The sequence below is a fragment of the Haliotis rufescens genome, unplaced genomic scaffold, assembly GCF_023055435.1.
Source record: "Haliotis rufescens isolate VD_foot unplaced genomic scaffold, xgHalRufe1.0.p SCAF_5, whole genome shotgun sequence".
In the NCBI taxonomy this organism is placed as follows: Eukaryota; Metazoa; Mollusca; class Gastropoda; order Lepetellida; family Haliotidae; genus Haliotis; species Haliotis rufescens.
In genome coordinates this window covers 9,611,951-9,632,472 of record NW_025964223.1, presented here as the reverse complement: position 1 = coordinate 9,632,472, position 20,522 = coordinate 9,611,951, and the positions used below count along the sequence as shown (strand labels likewise).

Sequence of the window (20,522 nt, the reverse complement as noted above, 5' to 3'; positions counted from 1 at the left end):
TGATATTATATACAACGTCCCATGCTGGCAGCGTACATTGACATGCAAACCATGATCCTCAATTTAATACTGTGACGATGGGCTCTATATTCTGTACATATCGGCCCATCAGAAACCAAAGGACATGGTACATGATACCAAAATTTCTTCGAATATGAATCTCATTTGTAGTATGGAAGCCACGATTGACAGACCCGTGAAAATCTGGGGTAGAAAAGGTCTTCAGCAACCCTTGCTTGCCGTAAAAGGCGACTATGCTTGTCGTAAAAGGCGACTAAAAGGGTCGGGTGGTTAGGCTCTTTGACTTGGTTGCTGCATGTCAGCGGTCCAAATTGCGTGGATCGATGCTCATGATGTCAATCACTGGATTGTCTTGTCCAGACTCGATTATTTTCAGACGGCCGTCATATAGCTGGAATATTGCTGAGTGCGGCGTTAAACAACAAACATATTGAAACACCGATTAAGGCCATTATTTAGTCATGTTTGTTCCAAATGTAATGAAAGTCGGAAAATGTTTAGTAAGTAGTGTGTCTTAAGATATATGTTCTTTTTTTCGCGATATATTAAAGTTTGACATTGATCTGCCCTTTGCACATTGACCATGCCTCTAATTCTTCTCAAAATCCAGTCACTGCTCCGTGAATATACCAGTAGACCAATGAATCTTAAACTTCACTCTTTTTTCATCTTATCAACGATGCCCTTCATTTGCTCAAAAGGCCCGAATCCGGGTTTTCATTATTGCTGCAACATCTGCGACTAGTTTCAACTGTGGTAGCATGTGCCACATGTGTGCATTCAGATATATTTAATGAATGTTTGTTTATTTGTTTGTTTGTTGCCCAACGCCATACTCAGCAAATTCCAGCTATATGACGGTGGCCTGTAAATAATCGAATCTGGACCAGGCAATCCAGTGATTGATATCACGAGCGTCGATCCTCGCAATTGGGATACGATGACATGCATAAAACAAGTCAGCGAGCCTGACCACCCGATCCCGTAAGTCGCCTCTTGTGACCAGCTTAGTCGCCTCTTATGGCAAGCATGGGTTGCTGAAGACCTAGTCTACCCCAGATGTTCACGGTTGAAACCCATACAGGATGATATATATATATACATAATACCGACAAAAAATAAGGGAACTGATGAATGGACAGTGAAGGTGCAATGACGATAAATGTCTGGGAGTGTAGATCAATATATTGTCTCTCCTCTCGATACACGCACGACGATGATGATTTAACATAGCGTACATTTTATTTCAACTTGAGAATACCCTTCGTCAGAACTCTAAGGCTGCATTCCAGCTTGATAATGTCGGATAACACACAGCAGGACTCACAACAGCAAACCGACACAACAACTATATTCCGGTTCCTCTCGATGAGTTGGCTGGATGGACGTGACAATGTCAACCTTAGCCGCAGACTGTCGTACCTGGTTCTGGCATCACGCCAGAGCACACACAGCACGGCTCACAACGGTTGCACTACAGGCCGAGTGGGCCACCATTCCCCAAGGTCAGATTAGTACTCTCATCCCTTCCATTGACAGGAGATCGGGTCGTGCACACACGCTAATGATTTCAGATGGCCTTGAAATTTGACATGCTATGTCTACATCTGCGACTAGTTTCAACTGTGGTAGCATGTGCCACATGTGTGCATTCAGATATATTTATACTATATACTCAGCAACTTCCAGCTATATGCCGGTGGCCTGTAAATAATCGAATCTGGACCAGGCAATCCAGTGATGGATATCATGTTGATGGTATCAGATTGTGTCACTTAACGACTTTGTATTTAAAGCTAGTAGGAGAATATTAAGAAGATCAATGTAAAACATTTCTGTTACAAAGAAAAAGAAAAGCAATGGGTAAATATCCACTATTTTAGTACATTCACCATTTTAGTAAATTCACAAGTGATTGATAAACACGGGCTTATGATATTGTCGGAATCGTCCAATTATATTATACATTCGAAGGGAAGTTCTACAAGACTAATAGAACAGGAGGAATATCAACATTAAAGATTAGTTCAGATTCACCAGAGTATATGTTCGTACATCTAGTAAATCCATAAGTGACGCTGTTCCGGCCAGATACGCTCATCTTTTTTCTCGAACACATGGTAACATCACTAGCCGATATTGATTCATAAGCACATGCTAATGACAAAGTCGCAATCGAACAATGGACTCTTAGCAGAGCTTTCTCCCTTCCTGTAGGACAGTATGTGCTTACACTTTTCGCGAAATCCGGGTGTCATCATGAACTTCAGCGTACCCCTTTAAGGCCAATGTATTATGTTTCATCAGATACTCGAGACTGATTATTCTCTGGCGTTGACATTTGTATATTGGGAAAGGGTTTTATAGCTTTTATTTACACTAGGAGATGTCTTCAAATGTGGGTCAAGGAATAAGGTGCATCTGTTGAGTCACAGAGTAAAGTGCATTCGTGAAAGTCAACACAGTATTCTTGTTGTTGATTGTGACTTTGGCTTATCGACACAACTCCACTTCTTCGGCGAAGGCTTGACGTGTGTAACATCGAGCTAGCGGTAAGAAACACAAGGGGCTTATTTAAATTTTCCCTGAGCAAATCATGACCATTTCAACATATGTTTTAGAAAATAATAGCAAAAACGGCTGAGGTGTATCGTATTTATACGAATAGAACAAACTGAGGGTGGAGTGTATTTAAAGTGTATTTATTCGAATATGTATATTCGTTTACAAGTTATATGAAAAGGAAAATCTTGTTGAGAGGCATAGTCACTGCGCCAAAATGCCCTTGTCTTGTGGCACGAGCGTGTCAGTCTGGTATCAGCACAAAACAGGGTCAGCGAAGGAATCCAGTTGATGCATTGATTGGAAACACTATCTTTCGTAAAGAGCCTATACGATTAAACGTAAAAACAAATAATGTTGACAGTGCATGTATTTCCCATTGAGTTGCCATAAGTCCCAGTGCTTTGTCTGGCTGAGACAAACCGGTGAATATACACATGAAAACGATCCACACCATCGAGCAAACTGACCAGCACTAAATCAGGTCACAGGCGTATACAATCCGATTATTTCAGTTTCCTGGTCCAGCAAGATATAGGTGTGAAAGCTTCTATTCCAACCGAGGCTGATTGTTCAGTTGAATCATAACGGGGATAAATAGTATTTTTAGTTTGCATATAGACATGGATTTTGAAGTGCATGGCTTGTAGGAAAAGCAGAAATAATGTAGCCAATTGTGAAGATTGAACATATTGCACATTGTCAGTTTGACAGAATATTCAAAATCCGAATAAGGGATCATGGGCTTTTCAACGACGTCACTGCTGCTTGTCGTCAATGTTGCAATCCTCGCTATCTTCGTCGGTGTCTCCGTCTTTCCTGTTGACGACAAAGGAATTCTTTCTCCCGAACTGAGAACGACTTATGACTATATAATAGGTAATATTCATATCTTCGAATATTTCTGAAGTTCATCTTCAAATGACTGCTACATTTTGTTGAGCGTCTTTTGGGTCGTTACTGTAATGTAAGAACAAATTCTGTCTGATAATATTATGTGAGTATTGCATTATGTAGTTTAATTGGGGCATTACTGTTAGGACGACCACAGCAAATGATTAAGTGTGATCTGTTGTGTATGGTTAAAACAGTATTCTATTTCACAGTTGGGGCAGGGTCCGCAGGGGCTGTTCTAGCGTCCCGTCTGTCCGAGAATGGTGACGTGACCGTCCTGCTGATCGAGGCTGGCGGTGATGACCGGAACCAGAAGACGCTGGATACTCCTCTGATGGTAGCCTTAAACCAGATGGACAAATTTGACTGGGCCTATTTGACCGAACCTCAGCAAAATGCACATTCAGGACTAATAGAAAAGGCAAGGTTAACAAATAGGTCTCTGAAAGCACGCACCTCCCTGTTGCCCTATTTTATATATTAAGATCTGCACATGCACATACAGTTGTATTCGTACATTGAATTGGTCTTAGCATCATTCGTGATTGAGCATGCCCTATTTTCTAGGTTCTTGGTTTGCTGATTGAGCATGCTCTGTCTGCCATGATTTGAAAGAGCGTCACACGACTGTTGTTCAGGAGTTGTTAGCTCAAGGTTACAAAATTTGTGGCCTCTGTAAAGCTTTCAAATGTTTTATGGTAGAGATGTGTAGGGCGTTTCAAAATGTGACGCACCAGTTACAAAAACTGTGATAACATTTGATATATTTTACATCTGTATTCAAGTAGATATATTAAGATGAATTTCAGAGGGGAGCATGGCCACGTGGTAGAGTCTTGGGAGGAAGCAGCCAGTTAAACTATATGCAGTATGTCAGAGGGCATCGTCATGACTACGACAGCTGGGCAGCCAGTGGCAGTGAGGGGTGGAGTTACGAAGATGTTCTCCCGTACTTTAAAAAGTCGGAAGACATACAAATTGATAGATTAAAAAATTCAGGTAACTATAAAACTATATACATCATTTACATTTCGCATGTCGATATTATCACCACGTGCAATTCATTATCACTGGGCTTAAAAGGCAAAATACGTGTGACAATTATATGAATGGATCACTGAAAATCACTGATGACACCAGGTCTTCACGAAAGAGTAACCATGTTCGGCCCTACCGGTGGCATCCGACGCATACATAATTTGCATAAAAACAGTAAGTGATTGTGCACTTGTGAAAATATCACTTCTCTATTGCTGAGTGCGGCGTGAAACGAAAAACCAACAAAACAAACCTCTTTTAGGTGAAGATAGCTGAGTCAAATTCGGATGAGACAAAGAGTAAACATAAAACCAAAAGTACTTTACTCGTTGGCTGACTTTGTAGATGCATGTAATCGATCCAATTTGCGTGAATCGATGCTCATGATGTCAATCACTGGATTGTCTGGTCCAGACTCGATTATTTACAGACCGCCGTCATATAGCTGGAATATTGCTGAGTGCGGCGTTAAGCAACCAACCAACATAAACAGAAGAATAGGTCTTCAGCAACCCATGCTTGCCGTAATAGGCGACTGTGCTTGTCGTAAGAGGCGACGAACGGGATGGGGATTGGTTGATGCATGTCATCGTATCCCAATTGCGTAGACCGATGCATATGATGTCAGTCACTGGATTTTCTGGTCCAGACTCGATTATTTTACACACCGCCGTCACATATGTTGAATACTGCCGATTGCGGCAATGAATAGTAAACCAACAAACAAATGTAAATAGCAGGGGAAGATGCATTGTGCTTTCTTTTTGTTTGTACTGAGATCAATAAAAACTTCAAAAATCGCCGTTACTAAATTTACGCTGCTTTTTCTTGGGTTTCCCGCTTTTCCCGCTTTTCATGACAGTTGACAGTGTGTGAAAGATTTTTGTTTGTTATCGAGACATACCATATCCTTCTTACTCATCATCATTTTCAAGAATACCATGGCCGGGGAGGCCCACTGACTGTGACGGAAGTGAACGCAATACCCGTCGCTGACTTCTTCGTCAAGGCGGGAATTGAACTCGGGTTCAAGGAAGTAGACTACAACGGCGAAAATCAGGAAGGCAAGTTTATGTGCGAAGGAGCGTACGTGTGCGTGGAGTTTGTCTGTGTCTGCATGCGTTCGTTTTTGTCTTTGTGCAGTGTAGCTATGTGCGTGTTTGTCAGTTTTGTGTGTCTTTGCTGTTCCTGAGAGTCTTTTTCCACCTGTAGGTTTATGTGGTTCTGCGTCTGCCTTCCTGTCTGTCTGGGTGTCACCCTGTCGGTTGTCTGTGTATATGTCAGTCTGTCAGTTTGGCGAGTCTCTATTAGATCTACTATTTAAATAGTACGGAAGAAATCGCCTGACTCAACCACCCTCAACAACCTTTGAATTACATCCGGAGCATCCTATTGATGGAATTCTGCTCATGACGGTTTTGCTTCGAATATTTTCATAGTCCTGTAGTAAGGCAAAGGCACGTTGTAATACGTTATTAATGCCAACTGTAATTGTTTCAGGATTTAGTAGATCTCAGGCTTCAATCAGGAATGGCGAACGTATGAGCACATCCAAGGCGTTCCTGTGGCCAGTGATAGACAGACCCAACCTGCACGTCCTGGCCAACAGTCACGTCACGAAGGTAGTGTACTTCACCCGTCCACATTCCTCTAGGTTACGCATTCGTACATACATCACACATCAGTTCAGTACTGAGTTTGGTCAATTGTTTTCACCAGGTAATGATAAACAAGAAGATGGCAGATGGTGTCGAGTATGTCAAAGATGGCCGCCTGTACAGAGTTCGTGCTTCAAGGGAGGTAATCTTGTCAGCTGGTTCAATTGGATCGCCACAGCTGCTGTTGCTGTCAGGGATCGGGCCAAAGAAACACTTGGAGGAGATGAAGGTGAGAACTGAGCATCGATCTCTTTATGCAGTTTATGTCTAATTTAAATTAGTAGATCGGATTGCTGTTCTCTCCAGAAACATCACAGATGTAAGTTTATCTAAAAGGAGAATCGACTGTACGATTCCTACTTTTTCCTGAGCATGTGTTTATGAAGCGCTATCAAAACGTGATGATACCAGGTGTTCGTGAAAAGGTGAGCCTTTTCTGACAGAAGAGAATTGAACAAGAAAAGACGTATGAGGAATGACGACGTTAATATACTGAGCAGTTTTGTTACACATGATGACCGTTAGACTTGAACATTGCATACTATTGTAGATGTATGTGTGTTACGTCTAATGCCGCAATGAGCACATCCACGATCATCTAGTATAGTATATCTCCATTCTGTAATGATTAATAACCTGGACCCATTCACCACATGTTTCGGAAGCGATGTTGCCATCTCCTGCCCTGTCACTAACCTATGAGTGCAAATTTATAGAACGGCTACTTTATGCTCTTTAGCCAACTCATGCGACTGAGTTGTGTCAGATTAAATAACAATTTATTTGTTAAGTGTGAGAAAGATTCATATAAATTCTTTAATTACTTCTTATAGAAAGACATGCCTCATCTTCTGTTCTAAAAGTACCAATTGTCAATTCATGTTGTAGATTACTACTATTGTGTTAAAGAACGAACATACAACATATATTTCTTTTTCATTGTCCCCATTTTTCCAACTGTGTCTTCCCGTTATCATTTGAAATAGCCGCTTTCTCACAGTTATATTCGTTACAGCCTCTTGCCTTGATTGACAGGTCCTATGATCATTGTTTGGATCCCACTCTCCGTTAATCGGCTACTGCCTTTGTAGGCTTTCAAGTTATGTGCATAAATTAAACAATCACCTTATTCATGTCACGCCACTCTATGTATTCCTACAACTGGAATGTTTATCAATGTCGTCTTTTTGTCTGCTTTGATATATACACCTGTTTTTGGTAAAACTATTGTAGATAAAACATGCTTCCGTTGTCGAATTTACACGGATGCATACAATTTGCACATCGGTTTTTCGATTCATACCTTTATGAACCGAAAATAATACACAGTCATTCCTTAAGATTACTAAAGTCCCAAGTGTGTTATAGAATGAAAACAACACTTATATTTCTTCATGAGGATTCTGGATTAGAATAGATCGCCAGCAACCTATGCTGGTCTTAAGAAGTGACTTACCGATTCACCGACAACTCAAATACACAAATACGATCAGCTTTCATCGTCCCTTGTGTTCAACAAGTCTCACTTTCTGATTTCTAATGCCAGAGAACCAGTAACTTCCATACATTATAAGTACAGGTGTGCCAGAGGCTATTACTTATTGTCTTTTCTTTGCATGTGTTTCTGACGGGTTTGTGATGGGTGCCACTGGTGGGGTGATATACGCTTACCTTTCCGCGAACACATAGTGTCACCACTCTATGATGTTCTTATAAACACGTGCTTAGGAATTGGTCGGAATCGCACAGTGGACTATTGTGATTTCTTATATTTTTTACTTATCCTGCATTACTCCTTAATGCATTCACTGCTTACCTTAAGACAACTAGAAGGACAGCGCAACTGCGAAGGTCCTGGGTGAAGAAATAAAGTCGTGTTCTGAAGTCCCAATTACTGACCTTCACGTCGCTGCCTGTGACTTTGATGACACCTAAGGTCATCTTCTCATCACTGCTTGTCGCAGTACAGCAAGGACATGTCCCAGCGGAGCTCTCCTTTTGGATTAATTTAGACCTTCAGTGTTCGTTTACAATCCTAAAATTGATCTGTGATGGGTGATGTATTCTTTTCATATACTTTCCCCATGTTGTGTAGTTTTATGTGAATTAATTAGGCGTGAAAAGACTCTTGTGACTTCCCGCCACATATTTGTTGTTTGCCGCTATTTTGAATTGTGTTACAATCGTTTGCCTGCAAAGGTATTCAAATTGTTTACAATTCTCAGCTACATACATGTATGTATAACATTCTTGTGTTCTTAAATTCTACTAGCTTTGGCGTAACAGTGAGTTGCGTACATATAAATTATTTTATCATATACTGGGTAGGTTTCCCGGCAGGATAAAGCCAACGGATAAAAACGATATCCGTTGGGGTCATATGCGGATAGAGATGCAAATATCAAAGGTCAAGTAGGACTACTTTCACTGTTTATAAACAAACATGGCGTCGCCCTCGTCATTCGGCGATCGAGTCAGAAATAACTATCGGGAATCTGGATAAACTACAGGGATAATTGCTATCATTATCAAAAGAACAGTCTAATATACTGACAATCAGTGTCTAACTGTGACGTAGCTAAGGCATTTTATAAATTTTGGCAACTAAATTTCGAAACAATTTTGCGAGGGTATGAGGCCTAGCCAAGCAGGATCAGTAGCCATATCTGTGCTTGTATACCTCTGCGGCTTGAAACCATCTCCACAAATTAAAATAGTTGGATTTGGCCGAAACATGTTTGAATTGTTACCTTGTTTCGTTTTGTCGCTGTGTGTACATCTGACAACACTTCTTAACGTTATGACAGGACAGACCGACTGTCAACAACGTCTGACCGTGGCCGTGACGTCTTATAGACTAGGGTTAGAGTAGCTTCCCTTCGACAAAGGACAGTTACTCTAGCGGACAGACCGATGGATTGCCGCGAAAGGCAATTAAAAACAACTGTTGTTTTGCGTATATGTTGCTTGGCCACTGTATAAGAAACAGATTTTGGTTGGAACTATATTGGCTGCTGCCACTGTCCGACTAACACATCACTTACCCAGTGTAAGGCTCGCTAAATACAATGTTTATTCCTAATGCAGGATATTTACCATCCCCAAACACACTCGCGTGATAACCTCTATGTATACATTTTCGACTCGTTCAAAATATGTTTGCCGATAGATTGATATCAAATCTAGATCTACGGCTTTCTTCCAGTCCCGCTTCGTCAACAATTCTTTAATTGCGTACCTATGTTTGCGCGATTGTATTATTGTCGTGGAAAAAATCTTATCATTCACGTCGGTTGTCCTACACGCATATGTGTTCGCCAAAATCCAAAAGTAAATAGCTTTGGTTTACATTGAGTTGCGTATATACAAATATTGTATACACTTTCAACTCGTAATTTGCCGATAGATTATTGTTCAATTCTACGGCCTTCTTCCAGTACAGTCTCATCAACAATGGTTTAATTGCATAACTTATGCTTGAGCTTTGTAGTAATTGTCGTGGAAAAAATCTTACAAAGATCATCATCCACGTTGTTTGGTTTGCACGCAGATGTGCTCTCAAAACTCTAAATGTAAATAGCCTTGGTTTACATTGAGTTGCGTATATAAAAATATTGTATACCCTTGCAACTCGTATTTTTGCGAATAGATTATTGTTCAATTCTACGGCATTCTTCCCGTACCATTTCTTCAAAAATGGTTTATTTCTGAAACTTGTTTGCGTGTTATACATATTGTCGTAGATGTGCCCGCCAAATTCTAAATGTAATTTTTGTATAAATCTCTCTCAAACGAGTTTTACAATATAAAAGCAGGTTACTCACAATCATATTTTGCAGTAATCCCGTCGTGAGACGAAAGGAATGTTACAATCGCGGAATAGCGAAGGACATGGTTCGGTCATAACCACCCAGCCGTTATTATCGGCAGGTAATATGACGCCCGTAACTGTGACTGCAGGAGTACACTCTCCACCGAAATCAACAATACCGGAGGATTTTGTGAGTATCGTAACTGCGCCTTTTTTTCAGCCGCCAGACACTTTCAGATATGTTAAATCTGTGACGTCGGCGACAGCACCAGCGTCTCAAGATGCTATGATAGGGGTAGCATAGCAAGCCATGGTCCAGTCAATACCTTTGAGCTTTGTGTCTCAATTACCTGCGCCGAGCGCAGCGTCTGACTTCTACCCAGGCGCCTCTATTACGCAACCGACGCACGATCAGCTTAGCACTTTTCCAACATATCCAGAGCAGCAGATGTACGCTCAGGCGTCAACACCGTTCCCGTACGCTAACTGGACAATGGTCCAAGCGCTTCTACAATGATCCAGTCATCACCGATGACCCTAGTCTCACAGACCTGCGCTGATCGCAGCGTCTTGCGTACCAATCAAGGTCTCTACAATGACGTCAGTCAAAGGACTTACAGTGTACTCGGTTACACAACATCCTTGGCACTAATGTAAGCGACTACATCTGCGCCTAACGTATGCCAAATACCAAATGTGTTTTCTGGTACAGCATATATCGCTGGGCAGCAAGGAGGGTAACATCCCCACATGACTCCTTATCTAGGCGGGTCATCAAAGCCTGCTGATAGGGTAGGTACTACGCACCGGAGCAGATCACCGGCTAAGCACAAATACCAGATTAGGTAGCAGACCGTCACGTGTCAGTGACGCCCTCCCCTGGTAACGGGGTAAATAAGAGGGACACCACGAGGTCATTGGAGGAAGACTTCTCCAAACTCACATTTGCTCCGTCGTTTAAGACACCAACATCGTCAATGTTTGTGGTGGATCAGGATCTATCAGAGGATAAGCCTATCTGATCAGATCACTTCCAAACTATGATGATTTTCCTGCAGCGTCAGATTGACCACAGGAAAATTCATCTTGAGACCACCCTGACGGAGATTACCGTTACAACCAGTCTTTACAGTGTTTTCAACTGAGATTCTGGCTTCAAGGGCAGGCTGCTACGTCAACCTTGGTCATCTACTCCCCTGTTCAATGAACAGATCGCAGACACGCACGCCAAGTTCCCAAAACGCTTTGAATTACACTGTGCTCAAGACTCTAGAGCACGTCTCTTTCTTAGTCTATCCCAGTCTATCTACGTCAGCCAATTATAAGCCTAGACGCGCGTCTCTCAAGGAAGACCAGTATTCCCTTACTGGGAAAGGGCGTGGCACAGACAAGTCTCAAGGACGATTACGTACTCATCGTATTATATCATGGTTTCCGTATACACGAAGAGGTAACCCCACCGTTGACCACAGTTTTGTTTGGAAAATCCAACATAGACATACTGTTGGTGAGAACAGCTGTAGAGTTGGTTCACAACCCAGTCTTTACACCGGGGTTTTATCCTCACATCTGCCTGGTACCCATGAAGGACCCAGACAAGATGAGAATGATCCACAATCTCTCCGTGTTCAACGAACGTTATCTTAAACGTCCACATTATTGCCGCCTCACCACGTTGAGAACTCTCATAATCAACATCAATACGTCTGATTCTTGGTCAGTGTCGACTATCCATCCCAACCGTAGACTCCTCAGGTCCAGTTCAGTGGGGTTCACTACCAATGGATAGTGTTTCCAATTTGACATGTCAGTGACCCTTGGCTATTTACAGGAGTAATGAAGCCAATAACTGCGTATCTACACTTGACGAACACTTGTTTCGAGTCGTAGATGGAGGACGATCTTCTGTGTTATCAACACATGTCAACGTTAGTACGCCATCGGGAATTCACCAGGCAGACGGCTACTATATCTTTTTAACTTGGATGGATAATCAACGAAGCGAAGTCGGGAGTTATCTCCTTCCTATTGGCTCCAGTTCATAGGAGGCCTGTTCCAGACAGACCAGGATCTCCTATTTGTACCGAGGGACAGTTGGCACAAGTTTCTAAGCCTGTTGTCATCTGCTCAACACCAACCATACATGCTTTGCCAATGGCAAGTGTTGCTAGGGTTACTCACCTCGGTACAGGACTTAACTAGCTTGGGCCACTTACAACTGCAACATCAGGAGTCAGGATCCTATCAAGGCCATCACTCTACCGGCTAAACTCAATTGGTGGCGTTGAATGTCTTCGGAGTCTCTTTATTCAGGTTTTCCCCGAATATACACCTGTTCGTTGACGCTCCCCATCGGGTGGGGTATTCACTTACAAGACCAGATGACCTCAGGGCTATGGTCCAGTGTTCAGTGAAAGTGGCATATAAACAACTTGGAGTTGGAAGCTTTAATTCTGGCCATATCACTTTGGCAGTATCATGTCCAGACAGGGTGGCTCCCACCGAGTGGAAACTTCTCACAGAAACATTCCAGTTACTGCTTCAGAAGTTCAGGCAACCAAACATTGACTTGTTTCTTACTTGCCTAGACCACCAACTCAGGCCATATATCTCCCCGTTACCGGATATGCAGACTTGGGCAGTGGACGAGTTCAGTATCCCTTGGTAAGGGCTAAAAGCACACACTTTTCTGCCATCAGTTTTACTTACCAAGGTGATACAGGGGATCAAAGAGACAAGGTATCTTGCTCTCACCTTGGTCGCGCCCTGGTGACCGGCGAGAGGATGGTTCGTCAAGCTCAGAAACATCTAGCTGAAGACGATCCACGACCCCTCCCACAGTGGTCCAACCTACTCATCAGGCCTCACAGCAAATTGCCTCACCCAACGTCTGCACGCATGGTTCGTCTTTAAAAGGCGTTTAAGTGCGAAGGGATATTTCGACAACGGGCAGCAAAGCTATAGCTTTAGTTCATCGTTCCTCTCCCAGAGGACTATCATTTGGGGATCATTTGAGACTTTTTACAAGGCAAAAGAATCAAGACCCTACGATTGCGTCACAACAATTCCTAGCGGAATTCCTCCTACATTTGCTACCCAAAGATACTTGGAACTACAAGGTAGCACCATTACTATGTAATTGGCTGCACTTAACTCAGGGTTGGCTGTCCCGGAAAATCACAAGGTGATTAAGGTCACGGAACTACAGGCCCTATTACGCTCATTCAGGCTTTCGGATCAGGCCAAGTTCCTCCCACCTGCTTGGGACTTGAACATGGTACTTCGAGGCCCCCCTTCGAGACCCTCTATGCATCCTCATTTTATGACCTCACCAAGAAAATAATGGTTTCTCTTGGCATTAGCTATGGCAGCATGGGTGAGCGAACTACACCTGATTAACACCACCCGGGTCCGTTTTGAGCATGGGACGCACGGAGCGGTACATCTCAGGTTATGCTAGGATTTTATTGCTAAAATCTACTACCATTCCAACCCGACCGTTCCTTCACCATCCCACCAATATCGGTTATTGTGGGAGCCGTACATGAAGGTGAATTTCTTCTGGGCTCGGTGCGAGCAGTTCGAGTTTTCATTCGCCGCTCCAAGACTAGGCGTGGTTCGAGGAAGCGGTTATTTATACCCGTGTTTACTACGTCCACGACCGAAGTTAGTCGCAAACACCATATCTCTATGGTTACGTGCAGTAATCCTGCAGGCCTACGAGAGCGCCAAAACGTAATCCGCGGAGAGCGAATTACCCTCACGATCTCAGGGTGTTAGCCTTACCATGGCTCAACACGGCAATTGTTTTATTGGAACAATCACGGAAGGATATTTCTGGAGGTTCGACACAGGTTTACGTAAGTCATTATCTTCGCGTTGTGGCTCTCGAGGATGTCGAAGGCGTGCGAAGTTGGACCCTCTGGTTGTAACCCAGCAGGTTACCAACCCCTGACGTAAATAATGAACTCGTCCTATACAGAGCCAATCTACTTCCATGTGCAGTCACTCAGTCGCCGCCAGTGGAAGAATATTAGACAATCCTGTTTGTGAACGACGGCTCTTTGACGTAGTAAGTAAAGAATTAGTTGATTAGCTATAATTTTCTTTAATACTAAGTATGTATTGGAAATATCTCTGTAATTCCTATGTTCAATCTTTTTTTATCCTATTTTTAACAACCCTAATGGCGTTTTTTCTGCTTCAAGGTTTATCGACCAACTTGTGTCATATTGAAGGGTGTGAATTATTGAGGTTTCTGTATTCTGAAGGTTGACCCACCTCCAAACTGTCCGACACAGATACATTAAGGAGTAATGCAGGATAAGTAAAAAATTTAGTAAAATCTAAATATTTTTTTTACATGTGTATACTTATCCTGCATTACTACGTTTAAGGCCCAGACCGTCGCAAGACTTGTCGCTTCACTTTGGCTTCAGAAACCTCAAAAGTATGTATTTCTAAGAGCTTGGGCGACAGTCAGTGTCATCAAGGTCACAGGATAGCGACGATAAGGTCTGTAATTGGGACATCAGAACTTTATTTCTTCACCCAGGACCTTCCTTCTAGTTATCGTAAGGTAAGCTGTGAAATCGTTAAGAAGTTATGCAGGATAAGTATACAAATGTAAAAAATATTTAGATTTTACAAAATTATTGAAATAGTTTTGTCGTGTGTACTTCAATATACAGATTCCAGTTCACGCTAGTCTCCCAGTTGGTGACAGCTTACAGGATCACATGTTCGTCACCATGGTATCGAAGATTCAGAAGCCTATTTCCCTCACGACAAAGAAGTTAGAGTCAACCCTTACTTCAATCGAATATCGTGCATTTAAATCAGGTAAGTAATATTTGCCTCAAGGCGCGTATTTTCCTGAACATTTTAAACTTTTTTTCATCAAACACTTTTATCATAAAAAACACATGTTCCCATTTTTTACGAAAATTCTCTATGGCAGGTCCACGAATTCGAAACTGCTAACGTCATACGTTAACGGACGTTTACGGACGTTTGTTGTTTAACTCTTCACTCAGTAATATTCCATCGATTTGACGACGGTCTGTGAATAATCGACAACCCAGTGATTGATATCATAAGCATCAATCTACGCAATTGGAATAAGATGTCATGCACCAAGTCACCGAGCCTGACCACACCATCCCATCCCGTTAGTCGCCTCTTATGACGAGCATGGATCCTTAGTGGTTCTGATTGGATAAGATCGGGTATTCCAATTAATGTATATGGGTCATAGTGTGCTATAATATCCAAGAAGAAAGAATTTCAAACAAGAACGTTCCAACAGCTTTGTCAGCATGGTATCATAATTCATAATACACTAGTATTACATTATAATATGGTCCATTTTACTGAATGTTGTCTTCTTTCTCGTCATAGCATGAGCACCAAAACGTCTGTACGCACAACGCGGATTGATGAGCAATACTTGAGATGAGTTCGCATGCTCATTTAGTACAATGAGCCCAAGTCACTACAACGACAGAAACTCAGTTCTTCAGTTCCTTTGGTTGAAAGCTTAATCACTGGCAACAAACGTCGTTGTCTTTATCCAAGTCCATGTATAAATAGCTGAAAATTGTTACTTGGCTGAATTACGAGGTTGAGAGGTGGTTGAGAGGTGGTTGCTGTTATGTGTGAATAGGGAGAACAGAACACCTGATGGTTCTATATGTATTTGAAAACAACATCTTCTGTGATTCTTTTCAACCAGCAATTGTACAAAGTACACTTCTTTTCAGTTTTTGTTTCTTGAATGTACCGCTGTCAACACCTCCAAAGAACAGGCCGGAATTTTTTGTTGACGATCCTATTTTTAACGTGGGTGCAACATGAGCCTCAGTAGACATTTTTTTCATTTCTTCAATTTCTGCATTGTTATAAGTGAAGGTTTCCTCGAGTTCTGAAAACACCGAGGTCGAAAGTAGTCTTCTTGAGAACATCATGGTTGAAGGGATATATTCCACATTTCGGGAAAGAACACTGCAAGTAGTAAATGAATGCAGCACGATCAGCCTTGGAAGCCAAGCTATATGCTGAATACTCGTCGACACCCGAGGTTGCATTCTGACATGTATTTGTGATGCAGGTTATAAAAAATCCTTTGAATAGGACCGGCAATACCAACAGGATGATATTTATCTCGTCCTGTCTAATGAAAGAAACCGTGATGTGGGCAATATATCCATTATAAGTAAAAGCGAGGAGATGTTGTCCATAGTTATAAGTATCTCTGTTGTAGTTTCAGAGATTTTCGACAATATCGTACAAGTTGTAAAATGAAGACACCAAAGGCTGGAGCTATTGGAATATTGCTCAACATAAGGGAAAGTTGACCTTTGAATACATCCCTTATTTCATACAGTCTTGTGGATAAATTTGTTTAGTGTAATGGTTTCATTGTCTCTTTAGTTCAATTTCAGGATGGTAAATAAGAAGAGAGGAATTGCCTATTTGAATTTTATTGGCCAATAGCCAAACATCGGTATACCTGAATATTAATGTGTGTTGAGTTTGCCAATGCGAGCAGAAATTCCGATTCAAATGCATTACGGAAATATATCAACAAGGAGGGAAGCACAGTTTGTGCCATTGGGGGAAACCTCGTTTTTGAAAAAAACTTCTGATCTCCAAATTTCACATTGATGGTATCAATGAGGTCAAATCCAGCATTTCATTGATTTCTTTTTCTCAGAGGTAAAAGGTGAGGTGAACTGCAGTATGATATCTCAGTCCGAAGTTATACAAGTAATCACGCACGCACGCACACGGGTGGTTTTTAAGTGCAATAATCTGGATTTTTACAATTTTGCTTACTTTTTTATAACCAATTCACCTCACCTCCTCTGACATTTGCTTTCATTTCTGACATACTGTAATGAACCTTTGAAGAAAGAGATGTAAATTTATTTTTATGATCACCACGTTTTGATAATTGTCCCATGGATCTAAGAATACATTTTCTCGTTTGGGTGAGTGATGTACAAAGTTGGAAAATCAAGTGTTTAACAATTGAGCTTAGTTCTTTTCTGCAATTGCTAAAAGTCAAAAGCAAAATCTTTGAGTCTTTGAGAATTGATTTGATATGAAAATCACCTGTATCGAATATTTCTGAGAATATAACGAAATTCATTCCTTGTTTGTATCAAGGATTATGGTTAATCTTTGACATCGGGCGATTTGCTGGACCAAGCAATTTTGGTGTCGGATATTGGAATCCAGTAGAAATAGGAATGGGCATTTTTATATGTGCAGTAGTCGTTCAGCTCATTCTTAGCAAAATGGTTCGTTATATACCTTTAAAGTACATGACTGTTGGCCCATCTTGAACAAATTACAGTCCCAGACATTCCAAGTATGTAGTCTCTCTGGTTCGCTAGACTGCTATTCTCCTCATAAGATAGAAATGGTGAAGGTCAAGACTTTAAAGCATTTATTGTCAAGATACCCCTTGATTCTATGAAGTGAAGTTAAAAGTGAGTGAGTGAGTGAGTGAGTTGGGTTTAGCTCCGCTTTTCACATTATTCCAGTCATATCATGGCGTTAAAGTTAAAAGTTGCTTCGCAGACTGGAATACCATCTTGACAGCAACACATGCTTTACTTTTACGTTCAGAAGTGTAATTCCGATATCAATCCTTTTCATGTTTTGCAGGAAAAGAAAAAAGTAACATTATAAAAAAAACTAAGGAAATGCAAACATATATCTGTTAAAAAGAGTGGCCCAAAAGATTTCCATCCTTTCGACTGAAAAGTAAATATGAAGACCATGATGCGCCAAATCGTCGCTGATTTACATAAGCAGAGTCTTTTTATGCTGACATTTATATTTAAGGTATGTCAGACAAGTTTCCAGTTGCAACTTCTTTATAACTCAAGATAAACATGGTCGTCTACAAACGTGTGGCGTCCAAAACATGATCTGAGGATACATTTTGAAGGCCGCCATGTTGAGGTTAAAATGTTGCTAACTGTTCAGCAAATCATTCCTTGAAGGTTCCAAAATCCGTGCATCGCGGCACACCTTCCTTAGTGGGTACTTGCTCAGCCACTAACAGCTTAGAACTTGCCTTTCACTGTAGGTCTTTTAACCTCAAGCGGCGGTCTGGAAGCCATGGCGTTTGTGAAGACGAAATCCGACGAACCAAGTCCAGATGTTCAGCTTCAATGTGTTTGTGTTTCAATGGACAAAAGTCTGGCCCGTCTGTTTAATATTGACCAAAAGGTAAGAGTGCTTCATTTCCACAGGAATCACAATATGTTCCCAGTATCGATGGGCCCTGTCTTCGTACTTTCTTCTTATCCAATTCTATAATGATACATGCATTAATGGCTGAGCAATGGGCAAAAATGACATTTTTAACACGGTTGCCATGTGGCCAGCTTTACATATTTTTTATAATTAATTCTGTGGGTACTGTAAGAGCACCGTTGCTGTGGTCATCAATGAACAGGTTTCGGGGAAGATCGTATGGACGGACTACACACGCATACTGACACGACATAAACGCTCTTGTTTTGAAACGTCCCTTACCTTATATAACGATCATCTACTTCTTATTTAGATAGTTGCTCATTTCAACTGGACGTCTGATGAAGAAGGTTTCACAATCCTCCCAGCTTTACTCCGTCCAAAGAGCATGGGGACAATCCGCCTGAGAAGCACCAACCCGTTTGAGCATCCTATCATCGAGCCCAACTACCTGTCTCATCCCGATGACGTCAAGACTTTAGTTAGAGGTGAAAACAGTTCCAGTTATTAAGGACTTTCTAGGGCAAAGCAACTACTTTTAACAAAGACTCATTTTTTGGCTGGTAAACCAATCACTTTTAACAGAGTCATAATTCGAGTAAACCAACTGCTGTTAATGGGGACATACTTCTGGTAAAGTAACAAGTTTTACCAGGGACATTCTTTGGGTAAAGTGGCTACTTTTAACAGATACCTACTGCGAGCAAGGCACCATCTTTGTCTTTGGATCTAGTTGAGGCAACATCATTTATGAAGGATCATGTATATTTGTCCAACCAAAACTGACTTCCACCTTCAAGCATGACAATGTAACATCCAGAACACAGTGAACATCAGGTTTCATCATTATAGATTCAGAATTAACACTCACAATCTTTTACGAGTATGAATATCATCGATTTGTCAGTTCAAACTGTTTTTTGAACTACATATAGACATGCTGAATTAATAACGCTTCGCTCCAAAAATATACCTTTGAATATCAATGGATCAGAATTTAAAAGACATTTCTGTTCAACAGGTGTTCGCATGGTCCAGAAACTTCATCAGACAAAAGCATTCAAGGAAATAGGAGCCCAGCTTGAAGACACACCCTTCCCGACATGCAACACTATGAAGTATGACACTGATGAATACTGGGAGTGTTACATCCGGGCACTGGCTACAACAATCTACCATCCGACCACCACGTGCAAGATGGGAAAACCAAGCGACCCAACTACAGTGGTGGATCCTCAACTGAGGTGGGTGAATTTGGAAAACTTCAACTATTCTATGGCGTTTGTATAAATACAATCATGTTACATTGTGTTTTCACCAATCTAAAATGATCTCCAGGATTTGTTTGTCTACAGGTCAACTACATGTCTACTACCTTGAATATTTATAGCTCTGATCACATCAAAGACGAGCAACTTTCATGGACATTCAGCTTTATTATTTTAATCCTTTTTGGGGCGTTCCGTGCTTGACGGATGGACGTGGGTAAACTTGCCTTCGTGTTGTGTTGGTATTCAACATGTCTATTAGTTTGTAAATGTATTTAGAAAAAAACAAACGTATCATAGCTCTGTTACCAAGCTGCCTGATAATAATCATCTTCCCGAGGCAAGGGAGTTAACTGACTATAAAAGTCCAGTTTCCACCTTTGCCGAACTAGGCTGGTATTATGGAGTTAAAAGTTTGGCTGGACTAACGAGTCTGTGCATAGTTCAATCAAAATCGCACAACGAAATTGAAATCTGGTTCGTGAACTGTAATGCAGAGTTCGGTCGATTGCAGGACTTGCAAAGCATGTGCACCACCAACTCGTTGTCATCAGATATTTTCCAAATCTATTCATGTCTTTAATCAAAGTGCTCACGTGATTTGATGCACTTCGCGATGTCAGACCCGTTTTATCACAATATATATCTTGATTATCGATCAGATCGTCTTGACTGGGCGCCGCCATTTTGTTTGAAAGCAAATGCAAGTAATACGAGATGAAGAATCTGATTGGTCAGTAGTTGTGTGCAGCGCTACAGAACCGCTCCTGGCTTCTGATTGGTCGGTGGGGTCACGTGACCTCTGATGAAGTCACTTCCGGTTGGGTGTGCGCAGGGCATGGTGGGTCATGCGTGCGCATCCAAGATGCCGGCACGTCCGTTTCCGGTGGCGCGCGCATCCAATATGGCGGCACATCCGTTTCCGGTGGCGTGCGCACCTCCAAGAGGGCGTCACATCCGTTTCCGGGGAGGAGGGGAAAACTCAAAGAAGCGCTCGTA

General features: G+C 41.7%; 1 protein-coding gene across 1 annotated transcript in view; it reads left to right on the top strand.

Annotated features, from left to right (window-relative positions):
- Window positions 1–2,416: 2,416 nt before the first annotated feature.
- The window catches only part of LOC124129451, a 35,747-nt gene continuing 17,641 nt past the window's right edge, over window positions 2,417–20,522 (top strand). Inside the window, exons 1-11 of the mRNA XM_048383816.1 lie at window positions 2,417–2,573; window positions 3,290–3,462; window positions 3,690–3,898; window positions 4,287–4,476; window positions 5,451–5,579; window positions 6,016–6,137; window positions 6,235–6,402; window positions 14,676–14,826; window positions 18,086–18,228; window positions 18,569–18,743; window positions 19,277–19,499. Of these exons, the coding sequence (XP_048239773.1) occupies window positions 3,324–3,462; window positions 3,690–3,898; window positions 4,287–4,476; window positions 5,451–5,579; window positions 6,016–6,137; window positions 6,235–6,402; window positions 14,676–14,826; window positions 18,086–18,228; window positions 18,569–18,743; window positions 19,277–19,499 (1,649 nt within the window). The 5' untranslated portion in view covers window positions 2,417–2,573; window positions 3,290–3,323. The remainder of the gene's footprint in view (window positions 2,574–3,289; window positions 3,463–3,689; window positions 3,899–4,286; window positions 4,477–5,450; window positions 5,580–6,015; window positions 6,138–6,234; window positions 6,403–14,675; window positions 14,827–18,085; window positions 18,229–18,568; window positions 18,744–19,276; window positions 19,500–20,522) is intronic.